The following is a 19,129-nucleotide window of genomic DNA, read 5'->3' as shown; positions in this document are numbered from 1 at the left end:
AAAATTCTCAACAAAAACTTCAAATGAATGCTGGATTCCCTATCAAATATGTCAAATAAAAAGGTTTGAACGCACAGAGCCGTCCAATAATCTCCTAGCCCATGAGTTTAGAGATATTTGTAGAAGCCCTTTTAGTGGAGACAGCTGAATGCCAGTGTTATTTACTTAGCAACTAAAAATAAAGTTTTGGGCCACATACATACACTAATATCCGATAACACTGAGCTACGTCAAGACAAAACAGGTTGCAGTAAAATTCAAGCATTTAAAGGATCCGAGCCTCTGGATCAGGCATTAAACTCAACTACTTGTAATTTTTTCCTGTAAATTGTGTAAACAGTTTGTGTGCTTCGTATTCAGTGGGAATCCAGTCAAATAAGTGATGATCACTACTTTGATTCTTTCAACTGAAAATAGCAGAGTTTGTATATATTTTCATTTATTAAAGATGCTGTATTTTGTGGACACAAGAAAAAAAAACAATCTAGAAATCCATCTGTTACCCTTTAGGGACCTTTATTTAGAAAATGGTTGATCCTAAATAATAATGGGCTATAAGAACACGGTAAAGCTATGAATTACCATGGTAACTGTGCACTTTCCTACCCACCTCACGGACGACAGCTGGTTTGGGGAGCATTTCTTGTCAGAACCAGCGTTGTCTCTTTAATGTAAGGCCGCAGATGATTCTTTTGCTCTCAAACTGTTTCTCGTTTGCTGGCATTCAAGATTAAAGTCTCTTGGTTCAGATTTTGATGTTCCGTTTCGCATAGTTTGTACAGAAACACACAAAAGACGAGCAAAATACAAACAAGACACGATAGAACCGTCCCTTTTCATCTTATTGGTTCCCCTGCTTTCTTCTGGTGAGGTTTTCATCCATTCATCCAGTTTGAATCAGCTCTGAAACTGAAACGTCTGATCGTCTTCAGGCAGAGACAGGTGCCGTCTCACTGTGGAACCTCCCGTCTGGCATACAAAATAACCAGGAATTCATGAGTACGTGTTTTTCCCCACTGTCAGCGCTCTTCCTCTGTCTTTTTGCCATTTTGTAGATTCATCAAGAGCATAAAGTGATGGCATTGGAGGAACATTTTATGATGCAGGATGAAGGTTGAGTTGGAAGCGGCGGGCGGCGGGCTAGAGGCCTATAGACTGCAGGGTCTGTCTCTCAGCGTTGTTGAGGTGGCTTGAGAACACGCTGTAACATGGCTGCTGGGCAAACTGTGTCAGGAAGTCTGTCAGGTAAGCCTGAGAGGGACAGAGAGGCCAAAGTCAAAATAAGGTTATAATTGTAGAAGCTGGAAATGAAAAATGAAAAGATGTAGTGAATGAGACAAATCTACCAGCTCCAGCAGCTCTTTTATAATCCACCAAATTACTGAATCATCTCTGGTGGGTTTTTTTGTTTGGAACATAAACTAATGCATTTATGTGTTCTGTACCATTTCAAAAACTCTCAAACTAAAACTAGGAAAATATACTACGAGACATTGACTGATCAAATTAAAAGTTCAGGGCATTTACCTGTAGATCAACCTGATATATGGGGTCTTTTAACGCATCTGGGTCGTCTTCCTCATCGTCTTCATAATAGTCATCATCTGTACAATGAAAAATAAACAAGATGATAAAGTGTTGTTACATACAGGGGAAGATAATGCCGAAGCTATCTTCACACCGCACTCTGTAAAGCAGCTTCAAGAGGCCACATTCAATGACAAGTCTATGTAAATGCCTTTTGATCTTCTGTTTTCAAATCTCTTGTATCTATGCGTACCTTTTCATTCACAGAAGTGCCAACTGTTTTAAAATCAATTATAGAGGAGAATTTAATAATGGCGGTTTGAATCCAGGCAGGATTCTATGACATCAAGTCTTTCATACATCGGAATGGAGCTGTGAAAGAAAGCCTGGAGCCAGGTTTGCATTTAGCACCAAGCCTCTTCCAACTGTAGGTGGCGGACATGCGCTAGTGAACAGTAGAAAAAGAAACAGAAGCCCCTCCATGGTTGTCCAGTGTGAACACTATGGGCCTCAAGAATGCACTTTAAGCGTGTTCTTGAATGTGCATCAAATGCCTGGTGTGTCTGTAGCTTTAGACTCTATGGCGGAGTGACTGTACCATATCTGTTAGATGCAATAAGATCAGACAGCAGCTGACCAGCCAGTCCTTCATCCTCGTCATCATCCTCACCCTCTTCGTCGTCTTGTTCTTCCCACATACCACTGGAATCTGAAATAAGCAGTTAGCAGCTTATTCAATTATCAGTCATTTCTGATAGAAAAGGTCAAATCCTTGGGTCAGGGCAGCCAAAATCGAAACTTTTCTTCCTAACCTTGACTCCAGTCTGTTGCATTGAACCGGCTGGCGTTCGCCTCCACCACAGTTGACAGCTCATTGATGATCAGTTTAAAGATCTTTACAAGCAAAGGAATGTTGGTCCAGCGCTCTGGGTCTATTCAAAACAAACACATGGTGAGGACAATAAAAACACAGAAGAGATTGAAACCCCAAATTCCTTGTAAATGTAGACTTTCAAATGCTGCAAACACAATGTAAATTTGTGACTAGGGATGTCGCACTCAGCTTTTTTTCGGCCCCAATACGAGTCCGAGTCATTTGATGACGATTGAGTAGCAATGCGATACTTTTGAAACACATACCAAAAACTTAAACGTTTGATAAACTGATCCAGCTTGTGCCCTGTTTTTATCTTATTCGCCACCTTTTATCATTTAACATGATCGGGGCTGATTTCCGACCACATGGTCAGATTGGCACATCCCCAAAGGTGACTTGTATTAAAGTTCTCCTATGTCAGCAGAGCTCAACAATGTGGATTCATGTAAACAGTTAAGTAAAGCCTCAAAAAGAAATAGTTTCATCCATGATTACAATTTAGCCTGATAAAAAAGACCACATTTTCCTCCAAAATGCCTTTACAGGCACCCAAGTCATTTATCAGATGGAGAAGCGGGACTCATCCCTCCAGAAAAAAAGTGTCTGCTCTGCTCTCAGCTCCAGTTGTGACTCTACTCTACTGCGCAATGCGCCTGGTGACGTGTGGTTTGGATGCAGCTGCTCGGCCACAGAAAATCCTTCCATGAATCTTTCTTCACGCTGTTCTTCAGCAGCTCTAAATGGCCATAAAAAGCTTTGATCAATGGAGCAAGAATGTTAGCCTTCCTTGTGCACCTCAGGATCCACTGACCCCACTGTCAGTTTGTAAGGCCTACCGCTTCATGGCAGAGTGGCTGATGTTTCCTACAGCGTCCACAATGTTTTCACACAGTTAGCTGTGGAGTACTTGGAAGACTCTTGACAATTCTCAGCTGGATTTGTGGTACAGTTTGTGACCCATCACAGTATTACACTGGAGTTTACTGAGCTCCTGAGAGTGACCCTTCTTTCACAAGTGTCTGTAGAAGGAGATTTTTTTATACAAGTAGCCATGAAAGAGAATAGAACTCCTGAATTTTCCAGACATTTGCTCTTCAGGAAAACTAGACTTGCAATGTTTGCTGCTCATTCAGGTAACTTCTTCAGATCTGAAGTTCTCTAGATCAACATTTAGAGTCCAGTTGCTCATGGGATATCATGTACTGGATGACTGACCATTGACAGATAAATCCTGAACTAAATTACTTAAATGGATGAGTACATACTTCTGTAAACGTAGTGCATGTGGTTCAGTTAGTAATGGTTCTAGTCTATGGTCAGATTCTGCACTTTCCTTTTGAAAGTCTAAATTACATTTAGTATGATTTGGAAAACTCAGCATCTTACTCTTGGCAGATTTGGAGCGCGTGCGGATGCCGTCATCAGGGTTGTAGATCTCTTCTCCCTTCACCGCCATGTCTTGGAGACGCTTGTCGTCAGTATTAAGACCGTGTTGCAGCAGCTTGCACAGAGCTACACAGCTGTGAGGGATTACAAGAAGCAGACATCAACATTTGGAGGCGCCTCTGTCCTTTAAACCGCTCATGGTTCTGGCTGAATGACAAATATTTCTGGTGGTTGGTAACACAAAGAGAAGGAAAGACAAATTGGAAAGAAAAATGGGCTGACCTGACTTTGCCCTCATACTGTCCGTAAAAAAGATGCTGCCGGCTCATCCACTCCGTCATGACAAACTCCAGGGCAGGTTTTCCTGTAGGCCCAGGCAGACTGCATAAAAACTCTAGCAGAGGTTCCAGCTGAGAGTGAACCAGATGGGCAAAGACCATGATTAGAGACTGCAGAGAGGGATGAGAAAGAAGATCCAGGGAAGCAAGTTAGACAGAGGAGAAGACTAACATTCTGACTGCAGCCCACCTGCTTCAATCTGTACCTGCATGACGGTCGGAGTCTCAGCTTGTTGCATTTTACTCAGGACGGCTCTGAGGATCTGGTCCAGCTGGTCCCCCAGCTCCGTTCCAGCCTGGGAGATGAGCGTTGACACCAACCGTCCTACGAAGGCGGCCGTGAACTCGGAGGAGCGGGGGTCCAGCAGCTGGTTGATCACCTGCATGACGTACCAGAGGCCGCTGTTTCCCTGCTCGTCCCTCCACTGGGCTATCTGCTCCAGGCTAACAGACACGTACGCCCGCAGGCACTCTCCTCCATTCTGGAAGAAACAAAAGGCTCTAGTTCACATGATTTTCAATATCGATCCAAGAAAGTCTAGCATCAACCCTCAGTAGTCTCTGAGATTGCCGGTGAGTTTGCCGATCACATCACCGGTTTACAATGACGTAGGAATGACACCAACAACCCCCTTTAGTAAGGTTTTCATTTAAGATCTAACATGAAGGTTTGAAAAATGTTTTTAGCTTTAAAGATTTTGGTTTAAAAAAACAATTACGACACAATTGTAAATCGTCTTAGAATAAATCCTTGGAAAAATGTTATTGGAGCTTCTTTTTTTAAAAGACAGTCTTCACATAGTTTTGTCTTTGCTTGGTTTTTGGACTTTGAAATGTATTTTCTTTGACTCTACATGTTTGATCTTTATTATAAAACAGAAAAACAGTTTTATACCAATTTTGGGGATTTTTGCAGTTAAAAAAACATTCAGTTATCAGAATTGATGATTTTGTACAGTTTGAGGTTAATTGTGGAATAATTGTGTAAAATAATAAAAAAACATCAGTAAAAAAAAGAAGCTGGGTTTGGACAAAAACAACAGCATTCAAGTAATGCCATGAAAATGGTTTTAAGAGATAAATAAACAGATCAAATTGTAAAGTCGAAAAAAAAACATTTAAAAAGGCCCCAGACAACTTAGGGTTAACTGGTGTGCTGCATATGAATTAGCGGGTAGGTGTGGTTCAAATTGAAACTTGACATCTCTCATATTTGTGAATGTCACCATATTGTAACAAAACGAGGACAAACAAGCCTGACAGTTGTTAGATCCCACCCAGTAAGGCCACACTTCCTCTGAGAATTTGACGGAACCCTGTCAATCATCTCTGATTGTTCATTTCTTTGGATACAACTTCCAATCAAAAAGAAAAGAAAGTTTGTGTCATCAAAACAAACTGTTCTAAAATTCTATTTATCAAAAACATGCCTGTACAGTGAGGCTTATTTGGTAAACAGACTGAGCATCAGTTTATTTCAAATGGACAGCAATTTTAGCCATTTTCAAGGACATAGTTTCTGTAGAGCGGCAGGAGATCATCCGAAATTCACCTCGAAGTTGTGGACTGTTAGTGTAGAAGTAAGCCTCCACTAATTTCCCATTATCCCTTCCTTTTACAATCTCTCCCGCTAGTTTACGTTTTTCTCAACCCCAACCTAACATTACCGCTGTAACAAAATTGGTGCACAGTATTGGAGCTATCCAGCTGTACAGTTTAGATCAGATGTCAGCTCAGATGAGGAAAACAAAGACGGACATGGATCTATTTGTCTGCAAGTGAATGCATCAGAATGGAGCAGAGCAGAGAGCTTGCGGAGTGTAGTTTGTACCTAACAATTACAAACCTTTTCAAACTGCTTTTTTTTCTCTCTGCTCTTGATTCACAGCATTTTGAATCAAGAAAATTAACAGTTTTAATCCAAATTTGCTACATATAAATACATTTAAAGAGAGAGAAATGTAACGAGAACAAAAAAAAAAACAGGGTTTTCATTTCAGTGGGTCTAAAGTGTGTCTCACCTGCATTATTGTGTTGTCGTCTGTGCGTAAAGTGCACTGCGCTACCACAGGAAAGGCCTGACACACCAACATCTCAGACAGCGGCGGTTTTGTGTTTCGAACCACTGTAGTCAAAATATCTATGGAGGTCTGGAGAGAAGAGCACAGACAGAGACGAATGAGTTCTGAGTGATTTTATTTTGAAAATCAGACACCCCATGTAGATAAAAAAACAAGTGAATGGATTTATGGACAAGACCCTCTATGTGGCCCTTGAGGGCTCCCCTCCATTTAACAATGTTATTTGCTTAAAATGATGGAGAGATGGTTTGAAACTGTCTGTGGAACTAAAGATAATACTACATAACAGAAAGAAATGTTTCTTTCTCAGGATCTGACAAACAATGTGGATCAAGGGAAGGGTGTGTGACACTTGAAACTCATTTCTTACAGCGCACAGTCCAGTGGGGATCTTGTCAGGAGGAGCCTGCATGATGCTGACCAGGGTTGGTATGAGCCGCATCTGCATGGGGCCCTGGCAGCCTTCAATCTGCGCCAGCTCTTTAAAAATGTCCTGAGCTGAAGAAGCCACCACAGGGTCTGAGGAGGAGAGATAGAACACCATCAGAGAAAGCGCGGATCAAAAATGAGGCACTCAAATGTCGGAAAGGTAAACAAACCATTATTATATTTAAGGAAGATAGCAATGGTGAGGGGGCAAATCTTGTTCTCAGCACTGGTGGTGAAGGCTGGGTCCACAGTGCAGACGATGCACAGAGTCTCCATGACCAGTGTGAGCACCTCTGAGCTGAACTGGGCGGCCAGCTGGACCAGACCCTCCAGGATGCTGGGCAGGAAGGGCTGAAGTATGTGTGTGCTTTCTGAGAGCTTCAGCTGGTCACAGTATCTGAGGGGGGAACAGGTCATCTTAGCTATTGGAATGATCAAATCGAGACCATCCTTTCTACAATATAGCTCTTACTCTAAGGCTAAAATATCATTTCTAGTTTACTTGGGTGATACAGTCTAAAGAAGTAAAAATAATGCATTTAAAAAGCCCCATGAGCAGCCTACCCCCATATGGCGCGGACTGCGGAGATGCGGACGGATGGAGGCTGACTGTCGTGAAGGCCGCTGACAGTGGCCTGGAGGAACTGCTGGATGAGTTCAGGAGTCATGGCGGCTGTGAAGCGGCTGGCGGCCCACAGAGCTCGGCCGAGGAGGAATGGGGATGCAGCTGCAAACACGAAACGGAACAACATCTGTGTATTTTAACAAATTTCATGAATGAGCTCAGGCAAAAAAAAGTCAAACTTTTGGAAAAAAAAAATATGTTAAAAATTAACCTTAAAAACAACCACAATTTACGTTTAATATTTCAATCGTTGTTCAAACTTAACTGAGAAAAACAGCCCTTTTTACAGTTTTCTTCTCAATCTAAACCAAGGTGGGCCAACCCCGACCCGGGGGCCATATGCTGCCCTTAAATTATTTAATCTGGCCCGCCAAACTGGAATAAATTATATTGATAATCCTTAATAATATTTTATTTTCATTTTAGATGGTGCACTACAAATACACTGACCTTTTATCAGGTGCAGAAAATATTCTGGTGTTGGAAAATTGGTCCATGTGTTTTTAAGTCTGACAGTCATTTTCTCCATAATTCCAACAGCACACCAATGGAAAATTCCTTTAAATTTACTTTTTTTTTCTTCCAGAGGAACATCAACCGATCGGTGCAAATGGTACTAAAATAAGAACGATAGCCTCAGTTCTGAAATTAAAAACTCCAAAATGTTCTGTTTGAAAATATACTGATTATTTTTCAATCAAAATTAAAGCATGTTTTTGTCCAGATTATAGTTATTTCTTCCTTTTATGAGGTGGATTACAAAAACCCTCCACGCATCAGCTCCTGGGCCGACCTTTCGTTAAATAGTTGGCCACCAGTGATCTCACCTCTGCAAAGTGCAGCTCATTACTGCAGAGTACAGTATAGATGGCATTTGGGAACACAACCCAGATTTGCTCTTAAATAACTTTTCAACCTTTAGTTGTTTTCTAACCGTGGATGAGGCCTCCCACTGTTGTGGTGAAAATGACTTGTGAGATCATTGAAATCTGCTCATCTACTGCAAACCGCTAATGTAGCAGCCGTGGGTCACGATCTAAAAACGTCCCTGCAGGTTTGTGCAACAACATGCCAGAAAAATCCAGAGGACTCAAACTTACACGGCAAGTTCAGATCAGACAAGATGACACCAGCCAGAAATCCGTGCATGTCAAACTGGACGCGGCCGTTCTTTACATTCTCCGTTATGATGGTCTTGACAGAGCCCAGAGCCAACATACACGCTTCGTGAATCTTCCACCTAGTATTGTGACAAACATGCATATACGAGATATTTATCAAATTCTTCTTTGAGTCAAAACAGGAGGTCAGAGTCTGTCCTCACCAGTGCTCATTGCCAGTGTTTTTGGCCTGCTCCGCCTCCTGCAGGTGTCTGGTTGCAGCCGCGGCGAGTGCTGCTGCACTCTCATTCTGAAACTCTGCAGCCACAGTCTGCAGTTGAAATGGTTAGCATCATTACACAGAAAGACAGGAGTCTTTAGTTTTAACAAAACCAAATAGTTTTAACAAAACCAAAGTACTTTCTAATGTCCAAACCGAAGAACTCACCAGCAGCAGGTCCTGAGCGGAGATCCTGACAGAATAAGAAAGGCTGTCATCATCTTCATCTTCTACAAACTGCTGAGGATTTGCCGTCCACACTTTGATCTAAAGACAGAGCAAACCAGCAAAATGAAACATTCCAGGATGTTTGACAGATTCCTTAAGCCGGATCTAGATTTGACTCACCTGGTCTTCTGTGATCTGCATGTATAAGATGATGTAGTAGATGAGTTCGGGCAGCGCTTTCTTCACCGTGCTTTTAAACTTTTTTTTCTCCAGTAGTGTGTGGACAAAGTCGAAGATGCTGAAGACCAGATTCTCAAAGCCCAAGACCTCACCTGGAGAAAGCAAGCATCCAAGACGGCTGTGGCCACACAGACTTTGGTTCCCAAACGTTTCATTGAAGATTCTGCTCACCATCTGAGTCAATGGGGTCATCCACTTCCTCTGTGTAGTTGACTTCTGTTCTAACATAGGTGAGCGACCGCTAAGGAAAATCTCATTTTAGTTGTAACTTTTTTTAAGTATAAAGACTCATTCCAATGAAAAAAAGTGTTTTTGGCATTCTTAATATGTCTTTGTAGCATTTTTCTCATGATGGAAGAAAGACATATATAAAGAAAATTAGGATTAAAGCCAAATTTGTGAATATTTCTTTATTCAAATCGTGGTAAACTGGGAGCAGACCAAAAAAAAGCCTTTTGCGGGAGCAACAATTGGATCCATGTATGTCCTCATTTTCCTCGTCTGAGCTGAGATCTGGTTCAAAACTGTACGGCTGGATGGCTACAATATTTCTCGTCATTTTTGTTGAAGCTGTAATGTTAGGTTGGGGTTGTGAGGACATGTTAGCTAGCGGGAGAGAGTGTAAGATAGTGATGATGAAAAATCATCACGGGCCGTCAGTACCGCCCGCAATTCAGAGGCGAACTTCTAATGAGTTCCTACTGCTATCCTGGAACTATGTCACAGAAAACAACAGATTTCTTTGATTTTGGCTAAAAACAGCAACATTCAGAACACGAACAAACACAAGGACACTTCTGAAATTTGGTTGTGCATGTAACATGTCACAATGACAATAAAGCCTATTCTATTCTATTCTCGTACTTAAAAGACCACTGGGAAAACTTTTACAATAAATCAAAATCTAATTGAATTGGGAATTTAAGCTGATCATAGAAGTTTCACCAATAATGTAACAAATGTGCAGCTTTTTTGGTGAACACTGTGCAAAAATGTATAGTAAAATTTTAAAAAAGAAAGCTTTTTTATTTTCCCAATCTCATAGATATTTGAATGAAGGCTCAGAGACTGATATTTAGGAAAGGAACCTTCAGGTTAAACTACAATATAAAATAGTGACTGCAAAAGCAGCCCTAAAGTGAGTCAGTAAGCCATACAGACATTGTTAGGATATAAAGCTGCACTTTCAGTCAGTGTATCCCACACGATGGGCAATATCTGCTGCATGGAGAACACCATGGGTTTGGGGAAGTTCTTCACCAATGCTGTAACTGCCTGTAGAACCAAACAGGAAAGTCATTGGGTCACATTTTGCCATGGTAACCCCCATTTATCTAGATTAGTGTACAGTACAGACCAAAGGTTTGGACACACCTTCTCATTCAAATGAATGGGATGTTGTGTCCAAACTTTTGGTCTGTACTGTAAATTGCTTAAAAAGTTCCCATTTATCCTCAAAGGTTTTTGTTTTTTCTTATTTAGTTCATAAAACTTCCAACCTTCAGAACCTCCATCTTAAGGCCACTGTCAGAAGAGGGTCCATCAGGCATCCGCAGAGCCTGCACAAACGCTTCTGTAAACTGCTGGACCACTGGGAAGATCAATGCTTTGGCTGCACCCTGAACACAGATGACACGGTTATCCAATCAAACAACCAACTTGAAAGCATCTCTATGACTGTCTTATCTCTGTATGTTTTTAAATAAATAGCTCTATTACCCAGCTCCTAAAAACTGATTTCATCTTTCAGGTGGAAACGTTTACCTCACCTTTTCAAGCTCTTCAATAGCACAGATGAGGTTGGCACAAATGGTGAAAATCTCCACTGCTCTGGCGCGAGTCCGAATACTGTAAACCTGCAAAGCATCAGGATATGAAGGATTTCAAAGAAAGCACAGTGTTTGGATACAAAACTCCATGGTATTTTTAAAAAAATGTTATTACAGTATTCCCTCATTTACTGTGAGGGTTTGAAAAAAAATGCAATAGGTGAAGTCTGCAAAGTAAGACTAGGCTTTATAGATGCTTTAAGGCTGTGAAACCCCTCACTGCATACTTTGTAAACAACCTTTCTCAGACATTTTGATACTTTTCTCTATTGTTTATGTGAATTAAGCAAATTGAATACATTCTGTACAGGAGACACAGCAGGGAGGAGGTCGACTGACAATGGTCTACAGCCAATCAGGACACAGAAAACGGTTCAAAGTGACAACAACAAAAAAGAATTGGAAAACTGCACAGACAAAAAAAACAAAAAAAAATAAAAAATCAGTGAAACAGCAAGACAGGAAAAGTTGAACCGTGATATGGTGAGGGAACACTGTAATGGAAAAAAGCTTCATGTGCTATGCTATAACTAGCAGAAGTGTAGTTGTGGCGCACCTCTGCCATGGTAAAGATCTTGTACATCTCAGGTAAGATGACCGGAGCCACAAGAGGCATCTGTGTATCGGTCACCTCTCGAGTAAACTCTGCACAAGAACACAACAAAGACACGGTTTCCACCTCTGTGGGTGAACTTTGAAAAGCCCTCCAATGCAAAAACATCCATGCAGCGTTTAAATGTCATCCACGTTTGTGAAAAGAAGAAACAATAAGTGGATGTATTAAAGGGCCTATACCATGCAAAAACAATGTTTTGATCCATTCATGATCCGTTCAGGAATCTGTGTGCCAAAGATGATATATGATCATATACATGGATATTGTTTATTGTAAAAAGCATGGTATAGGCCCTTTAATTCAACAGGAGTGCACTTAAACCTCAATTTAACAATTTAACCAGGACTCAAGCTGAAAAAGGGAACTGAAAACAGACTGTATAAACAGAAAAGCTGCTACTATGTCAACCAGCATAAAAGAATCCTTTTTGTTTTGACTAAGTGGAGAAATTTGGGTGCATAATGCCAATGTGCTGAAGCACGTGTGGATTTAAGCACTATTTCTAGGTGAGGCAGGAAGCAGCAAATAATACATTCAGAAAAAGAAACCAGTCAGGTTTAAGAGCTCTTTGCAGTCCAGTTTATGCTTTTAGTTGCAGTTTGTTGTAAGTTTCATAGCTTACATCATATTCTGACAAACCTGTGAGGACCCTCATGGCACCATGTACTGCACTGACATCTCCACTGATCAGCATCTCCATCAGCAGGGTGAAGAGCTGAGGCCACGCCTCGGGCCAGTCCCAGTGGGCGATGGCTGAAACGGCGTACGCCACGCTGGAGCGCACTTTGCTAATGGACTCCCGCAAACCGCTCGGTAGCAGCTCCCTGATGGCAGCCTTAGCCTGCAGGGATACAAGGACAGCTGACTTCAGATCCATCAAGATCCAGTTCAAAGGTCTGAACAATCATCCAAATGAACAGACATTTCTATTCATTTTCCCATAAGCTACATCAGGAGATACTGCAAATCATAAGAAGCACTATCGTCTCATGTAGACTAGCTCTATGCCCAAATAGGCAAACACAACAAATGTCCCTTCTTACTGAATCCACACAGAAGCAGATCATGGTTCTCTCAACCAGTTTCTTCTTTTAAGAGTTAGTGCTTTGCATTCATGAGGAAAAACCTGTAGCCAGGTGTATGAACTTAGTTCTGGACTCTTAACATCCAGGACAAAAAAGTTTAAAAAGAAACCAGATAGACCAACAGAAAAGATGTGAGTTTGATTTTTTAGACTTTCCTACTAACTGAATGATGATGGAAGAAGGAGGTTCATGATCAGGGATATTTGACTTTGCCGCTACCAGGTCCTGATTCAATACTCTTGTAACACACTAAAAAAAATGAACAAACATAAAAGATAGATTTTTCAATTTATTTTATCATTTAACACTTAAAAAATTCACATCTGTAAAGTAGCTTGAACAATCAAGTAAAAAAAATAGTACAACTATGTGTTGTTACTTTTTTTTGGCATATTCCTCCGGGGGTTGCCACGACGAATCACATTTCATTGCACAGGTGGTTTGATGCCCTTCCTGACACAACCCTGTATTTTATCCGGGCTGGAGACCAGCATCCAGACTTGGGACCCCCTTATGACTGCATAGTTAAGCAGGGTTAAGAAGGGTCTTGTCCAAGGATCCACACCGGAGGAAGCTCATCAACCCTGGTAAACAAACCCTGGTTTCCCATGCACCAGTCCTACACCCAGCCAACCTAAATCCCTCCTAACCCACCTAAAATAGTGCAACTATCAAGTAGAAAATGGTTAACTATTAACTAGTAAAAATTAGCGATAAATAGTCTTGCGAGAAGGTTTGGTGACTGTAGCATTATGGTCTTTTGTGATTAATTATGATCAATATTTACTTGAAAAATTCTTAAAAATGAAAGAAGAAGATTTTGTCCTAAAATCTTTTCAGCAGTAGGACAATAAGGCTATACGGTAATTATTCACGAGAGAAACTTTGGTGAATGTGGCTTTAGGATCTTCAGAACAATTGAACATTTTTGATCAGATGTGATTCATAACCTAAAAACAAAAAAAAAACAATGACTTTCATCCAAAATTGATGTTGTAGCAAGAATGTGATGGTGAATTTTCAAGACTAGCTCATATCAGTGTAACCGTTTAACAGTTTCTTTTGTTTTTGACAGATTATGATGTTTTTTGATCATCTTTTCCTTTATAAAATAAATATCCTGTCGCCCATTTATCAAGTACTCGGGATACAACTTTCAACTCCGATCACGTCTAAAACTATGTGATCAGGACCGATTTCGGATCAGGACATCCCTGTGCACTAGTGTAAGCCGTCGTTCGTCCATCGTAATCGATGAGGACCATCTTAGATCATCTGGGTCAGGGAACGTGGGTGCGCAGATGGCTAGTCAGTCCTATCTGCGCACGAAAGGTTCTGGGACAGTGAGGGCAGGGAATGGAGGCTGATGTTTGGGGATTAGCCGCACGGGCCTTCCTCACTTGGCGCTGCAGTTGAGCCGCAGCTGTCCTGTTTGCTTCGCACCATTTTGCGCCTGTTTGGACTTGGGAGCGCCAGGTGTTTTTGTTCATGGCATCATTTTCAAAGCAGGCAGGGTTCAGGTTGAAGGCTTTCAGGGAATATTTAAGAGTGTCCTTGAACCGTTTCTTGGGACATCCCACAACAGTTCACCATACAGGAGTCTCTTTGGCAGCCGGTGGTCTGGCATGCGGACGACGTGGCCAGCCCAACGTAATTGATACTGCATCAGGATGGTATGGATGCTGGGCAGGCCGGCACGGGCAAGGACTTCAGTATCAGGGACCTTGTCTTGCCACCTGATGGCCTGGAGGCGTCTGAGGCATGAGGTGTGGAAATGGTTCAGCTTCCTGGCGTAGCGCTGGTACACTGTCCAGGTCTCGCAGGCATACAGTAGCGTAGGGAGGACGATGGCACGGTACACCTTCAGCTTGGTGGCCAAGCTGATGCCTCTTCTGTTCCAGACATTCCAGTGTGCTTACACTAGTGTAAGCACACTGGATGAAAAACACTGAAATGGACCAACAGAGGAGGACGTTTGCAGACTTTCCTACAAACTGTTTGATAATGTAAGAGGGGTGCTCATGATTTCCATCCAGCCATTTTTGAGAGTTCTTCATGGATATAGAAGTTTTTAACAACAATATGTTCGATTTTGAATTTGGGATAAATGTACACTAACTTTCAAGTCTGATTTCACAATCTGAACACTCAGTGTGGAAGGTTCTGACGTACATTCGAGTACAGAAGGAATTTCAGAAGCATCTGCACATTGTGTTTAGTTTTGAGGACCGTCAGTCTTATAATTTTTAATACAAATAAAAAGGTTCAAAAGCAGCTGAAGTCAGTATGGACGGCTTACCTGGTCTGTAGTTTCTGGAGGCCTGAACTTCTCTGACTGGGAACACCAGTGAGTCTCAACATACTGTTTCAGGATGACTGAGGCCAACTGCAAGCAGATGAACATGTGACAGGGGTAATCAGAGCCACATGGTTTTGTATCCAGGACTGGAGGACCTGCTTTGTTTCTCAGAAATGTACTTTCTGCTCACCTGGCGGATGGCGAGCGCTCCCTGAGGATCCACTGTCAGCTCTGCCAGATGGACGCCAAACTCTAAAGAATATCGACAGCACAGAAAATCAACATCTTAAAGGGCCTATATCATGCAAAAATCAACTTTTTGAGCTGTTAAGTGTATTATAACGTTAATGCCTCACAAAAAACAACCCAAAGCAGTATTTTTGATCCATTCACGCATTTCTGAGAATTCCTCTAAAAACTTCTCTGAGCATCAGCATCACCCAATCCATGAAAACAAGCGGGTTCTCACATTGTGACGTAGATAAGTGAAGAACAGCCCCTTCCAGGAAGAGTCTGTGCTGCCAGCACCACCCCCAGGTCAACACAAACACACTTTCTTCACTGGGCTAGCAGTGTTCGGCAAAAACACTTTGCTTTTATAGACACAATATGCACATCCATCTTTGCAGAAGTTCGGATGATGTTTGTTTTTGTGGGAGAAACTCAGACACGCTGCAGACGCCGACTATAGGTTGATGTCATAAAATGGGCGGAACCCACAAGCAGTGAAAGGCGGGGCCTCAGAGATGAGTCGTCTTACTTCTGGGTAAGAAAATGAGCTAGGAAAATAAATATTTTATTAAAAAATGCTTCTTTAGGTAATATATGATCATATATATGGATATAGTTTACTCCAAAAAGAGTAAACTATATCTCTTATATATGCAAGGAAAGCAAGATAAAGGCACTTTTTTTGTGTTCTTGTGGCATTTTTTTTATAATGGAGGACATATATTAAGAAAGTTGATCTCAAATTGCATGTATGAATTTTTCTATATTCATATCGTAAATCAGGACTATGGAGTGAGTTTTTGTGCCATTTCTACAAGCGCAACATCACTGTTTAAAAATGTTGTGTGCTCAAAAAATTATTTTGCACTTGAAACAGAGAAAAGCACTTGAAACTCAAAAAATACATGCAAACAAAACAATTTGACTCCTGAAACCTAAACAAACGTTTTGCACAAGAGAAATGATCTCTCTTCTGCACTCGAAACAGAGCAGGGCACAAATGCTGCCACAAAAGCAAACTACTGTACATGTATTTTTCTGTTTTAACTTCAAAATACTTTTTTCAGCACACAAGATTTTTAAAGTTTTACCCACAAAACAGTGAGTGTTGCGGTTGGCATCATGGCACAAACATCCCTCCTTACCAGGAGCAGACAAGTAAAAAATGCAATCTTAAAAGGAGCGTATTTGTGAGTGACATAGAAAACACACTGGGTGGGCCACAAGCTCCCAACTCTCAGCAACTGGGAGGGGAAGGGGGGCGGGGTTGCTATATGCCAACAGTCCCGCCCACAACTCAGAGCCAAATTTCTACTAAAGTGCTGCCGCTCTGCAGAAACTATGTCCTGGAAACCGTCTCAGGTTTTTTTGATTTTTGCATAATTAAAAGACCACGGGAACTGCTTTTGCAAAGCATGATTGAAGTGGGTCAATGATGAGACTGAGCCTACATATTTTTGGATATTATAATTAACAGGGGAAGTGCCAAAGATGAAAAAAAACTAGCATGAGTAGCATAAACGGCAGCTTTAACTGTCAAGTTGGGTCATATTCACTTCATAGGATCTATAAAGCCATAACAGTAACAAAAATGGCATGTGTTGATTTCTTTTACTCTTCTGAGAGTCAGCACGCCACAATCAGAGATAACATTAAAATATTTTGGCTAACAGCTATCAATGAACCGGCTGCAAGGCAAGCGGACTCATGCCAGTCGAGAGCAGCAAGCAGGCACAATGTGAGACGGATAACTCTGGATCAGCAGCAACCTCAGTTCTGTCCCTCCAACTGGGTTTTACCAAAAGTGACATCAGGCATCCGAAGACAATGTTAGTGCTGACAGTTCTGCAGAGCAGCTGCCTTAGAGAGGGGCCTGTGGAAAGGGCAGCCGGGACAATAAAAAGTCAGAGGCGGGGCCTGAGCTCCACTCACTGTATTCATTAACTACAGTTGAACTACGACGAGGATCAGGGCAACAATAAAAGAAGAAAAATAAAGATGTGAGAATAAAGTTGTAAAAGTATGAGGAAAAAAGTCAAATATTGTCAAGATTAAAGTTGGAATTTCTCCCAAATATGAGTGACTTTGTCTTCTAAAGAGGCCCAGTTTCCTGTGTGTCCTTAAACTTGTATTGGTTTTTATTTTTTGTTGTTTATATTTTTCTCAGTAAACAGTCTTGCCTCATAAATTTATTAGCTTAATCTAGAAAATTTAAACTTCTGAAGTAACTACTTTGGTAAAATACTTTTCTCTTGCAATTTTACAACTTTATTTTTGTAAAATCTTTACTTTATTCTTATAATTTTACAAAAAAATTTTTTATAAATCGTTGACTTTTTTGACTACTCTCATAATTGTATGACTTCATTCTCGTATATTGTTTACTTTAATCTCATAAATGTATTTATTCATTTAATGGTGACCCAAATACTCTGTCATACTATACTACTAGAAAGTATGTTCCCAATAATAACTCATTTGAGTCACTTCTACTTAATGTGTTCAGGTACTTATCGATGCTAAGTGCTTCTTAAAAGGGAAAACATTGAATTAAATCTGTTATGATTTTAAAGTTTTGAAACTGAAGCACAGAGAACATTCATGTCTTCCCCCCCTGGAGTGTTGCTGATGCAGGAAGCTGCCAGCCCGTTAGGCGGGATCTTCTGGACGAGCCCGGGGTGACGAGGAGCGGGAAAGATGTCAGCGTAACCATGGCGACGAGAAAATTAAGCATGGAGTACTGGAATGACAGCATTTTCAGCCTATTTTTAATGTAAAAATATATAAATATAGTCATTAAGGTCGAGACGATTATGCATTCCGATACACAATCGGCCGTTAAGTGTGTGCGTGAGTTTCTCTCTTTTTAAAGTAGCATTGGCAAAAAGGACGTTACTACTTCAGCAGGTTTTAGGAAACGTAGTAAACAGTTCACCGGGCTGCAGCAGCAGCGCCGGGTTCCACGCATTTTCCCATCCATGTGCTTATCAATTGACCACGGCACGTCCAACACAGAGTGACGCGGTGAACAACATTTTCCTCAAAGTTCGAGCAAAGAAAAAAAGAGCTTAAAAACTGGAGTTTTAACGACTAACGCAATAGTCACCAACTTGTGAAAATGTGGCCTAACGTTAGCTAAACTGACACGGGGGAAGTTCCCCTGCTAACACTTTAGCTGTTAGCTCTGGACCAGTTTCTTTCCCAGATGACAGCAGCTGTCCGTCGGTTGCTAATCTGTGCGGAGGCGCGTGCCATTAGCCGACACCGCGAGACTGGTAATGATCGGACACCGCCGGCCACTCACCTTCCGTCACTTCCAACACTTTGATCTGCTCCTCCGCTGCGGTGCGCACTTCTTGAACCGGTGACAGGATAGCTGTCAGCGTCTCCATCAGAGCCTCCTTCAGCCCTTGCTGGACAGGACCGGCAACCGGACCGGCACGAGCATTCTCCGCCGCACTCATGCCTATCGATGTTGTAGAATCAGTCCACCTGTAGAGGAGCAGAGATCTACAGCCTCACGGAGGTGCAGCGCGCCAATGCATAGAAAAACGGGGGCGGGGTTTAGGGAGAGGAAGCGCGTTCAGTTCACTCCTCCGGCCTGGTTCGAGCCATGTGGGTATTTGGTTGTTGTTTTCTAACTCTCGCTCCCCCTAGTGGAGGGGAGGACATTATTACAACTCGTCTTTCAAATATTACAGTGAGTAATCTTTATACACTGACCAAAAATATAAACGCAACAATGTTGTTATTGCTCCCATTTTTTATGGTATGAACTCAAAGATGTGAAACATTTTCCACATACACAAAATAACCAGTTCTCTGAAATATTGTTCACAAATCTGTCTAAATCTGTGATAGTGAGCACTTCTCCTTTACCAAGACAATCCATCCCACCTCGCAGGTGTGCCATATCAAGATGCTGATTAGACAGCATGAAAATTGCACAGGTGTGCCTTAGACTGGCCACAAGAAAAGGCCACTCTGAAATCTTCAGTTTTGTTTTATTGAGGGGGTC

At 41.6% G+C, this 19,129-nt stretch overlaps 1 protein-coding gene across 2 annotated transcripts; it reads right to left on the bottom strand.

The window, feature by feature from the left end:
* Positions 1 to 485: 485 nt before the first annotated feature.
* On the bottom strand, positions 486 to 18,706 carry ipo9 (importin 9). Of its 2 annotated transcripts, none has more exons than XM_004068699.4 (24): positions 18,416 to 18,706; positions 15,071 to 15,132; positions 14,881 to 14,967; positions 12,136 to 12,337; positions 11,437 to 11,525; positions 10,821 to 10,907; positions 10,551 to 10,670; positions 10,226 to 10,326; positions 9,223 to 9,281; positions 8,992 to 9,143; positions 8,812 to 8,910; positions 8,588 to 8,694; positions 8,364 to 8,503; positions 7,203 to 7,365; positions 6,809 to 7,035; positions 6,580 to 6,728; positions 6,150 to 6,278; positions 4,335 to 4,610; positions 4,073 to 4,239; positions 3,791 to 3,924; positions 2,340 to 2,459; positions 2,126 to 2,236; positions 1,528 to 1,604; positions 486 to 1,251 (listed from the first exon to the last, which is right to left on the bottom strand). In XM_004068699.4, exons 1-24 carry the CDS (start codon positions 18,573 to 18,575, stop codon positions 1,141 to 1,143), a joined length of 3,129 nt encoding a protein of 1,042 aa, XP_004068747.1. In that variant the 5' UTR covers positions 18,576 to 18,706; the 3' UTR covers positions 486 to 1,140. The 2 variants fall into 2 exon arrangements, with proteins under 2 accessions (XP_004068747.1, XP_011473208.1); XM_011474906.3 differs by having other exon boundaries at positions 2,198 to 2,236; positions 18,416 to 18,664.
* Positions 18,707 to 19,129: the final 423 nt, after the last annotated feature.

Source organism: Oryzias latipes, chromosome 5 (assembly GCF_002234675.1).
Source record: "Oryzias latipes chromosome 5, ASM223467v1".
In the NCBI taxonomy this organism is placed as follows: Eukaryota; Metazoa; Chordata; class Actinopteri; order Beloniformes; family Adrianichthyidae; genus Oryzias; species Oryzias latipes.
The sequence above is the reverse complement of the archived record's forward strand: the minus strand, read 5'-3'. Positions and strand labels throughout refer to the sequence as shown.

Bases quoted from the DNA above. Each gene is read 5' to 3' on its own strand.
- ipo9 (XM_004068699.4), bottom strand. From the start codon at position 18,575: ATGAGTGCGGCGGAGAATGCTCGTGCCGGTCCGGTTGCCGGTCCTGTC. The intron at 10,671-10,820 runs GTGAGGTAAACG...ATCTGTGTTCAG, and splicing joins CTATTGAAGAGCTTGAAAAG to GGTGCAGCCAAAGCATTGAT. The intron at 9,144-9,222 runs GTGAGCAGAATC...TGCTTTCTCCAG, and splicing joins TGACCCCATTGACTCAGATG to GTGAGGTCTTGGGCTTTGAG.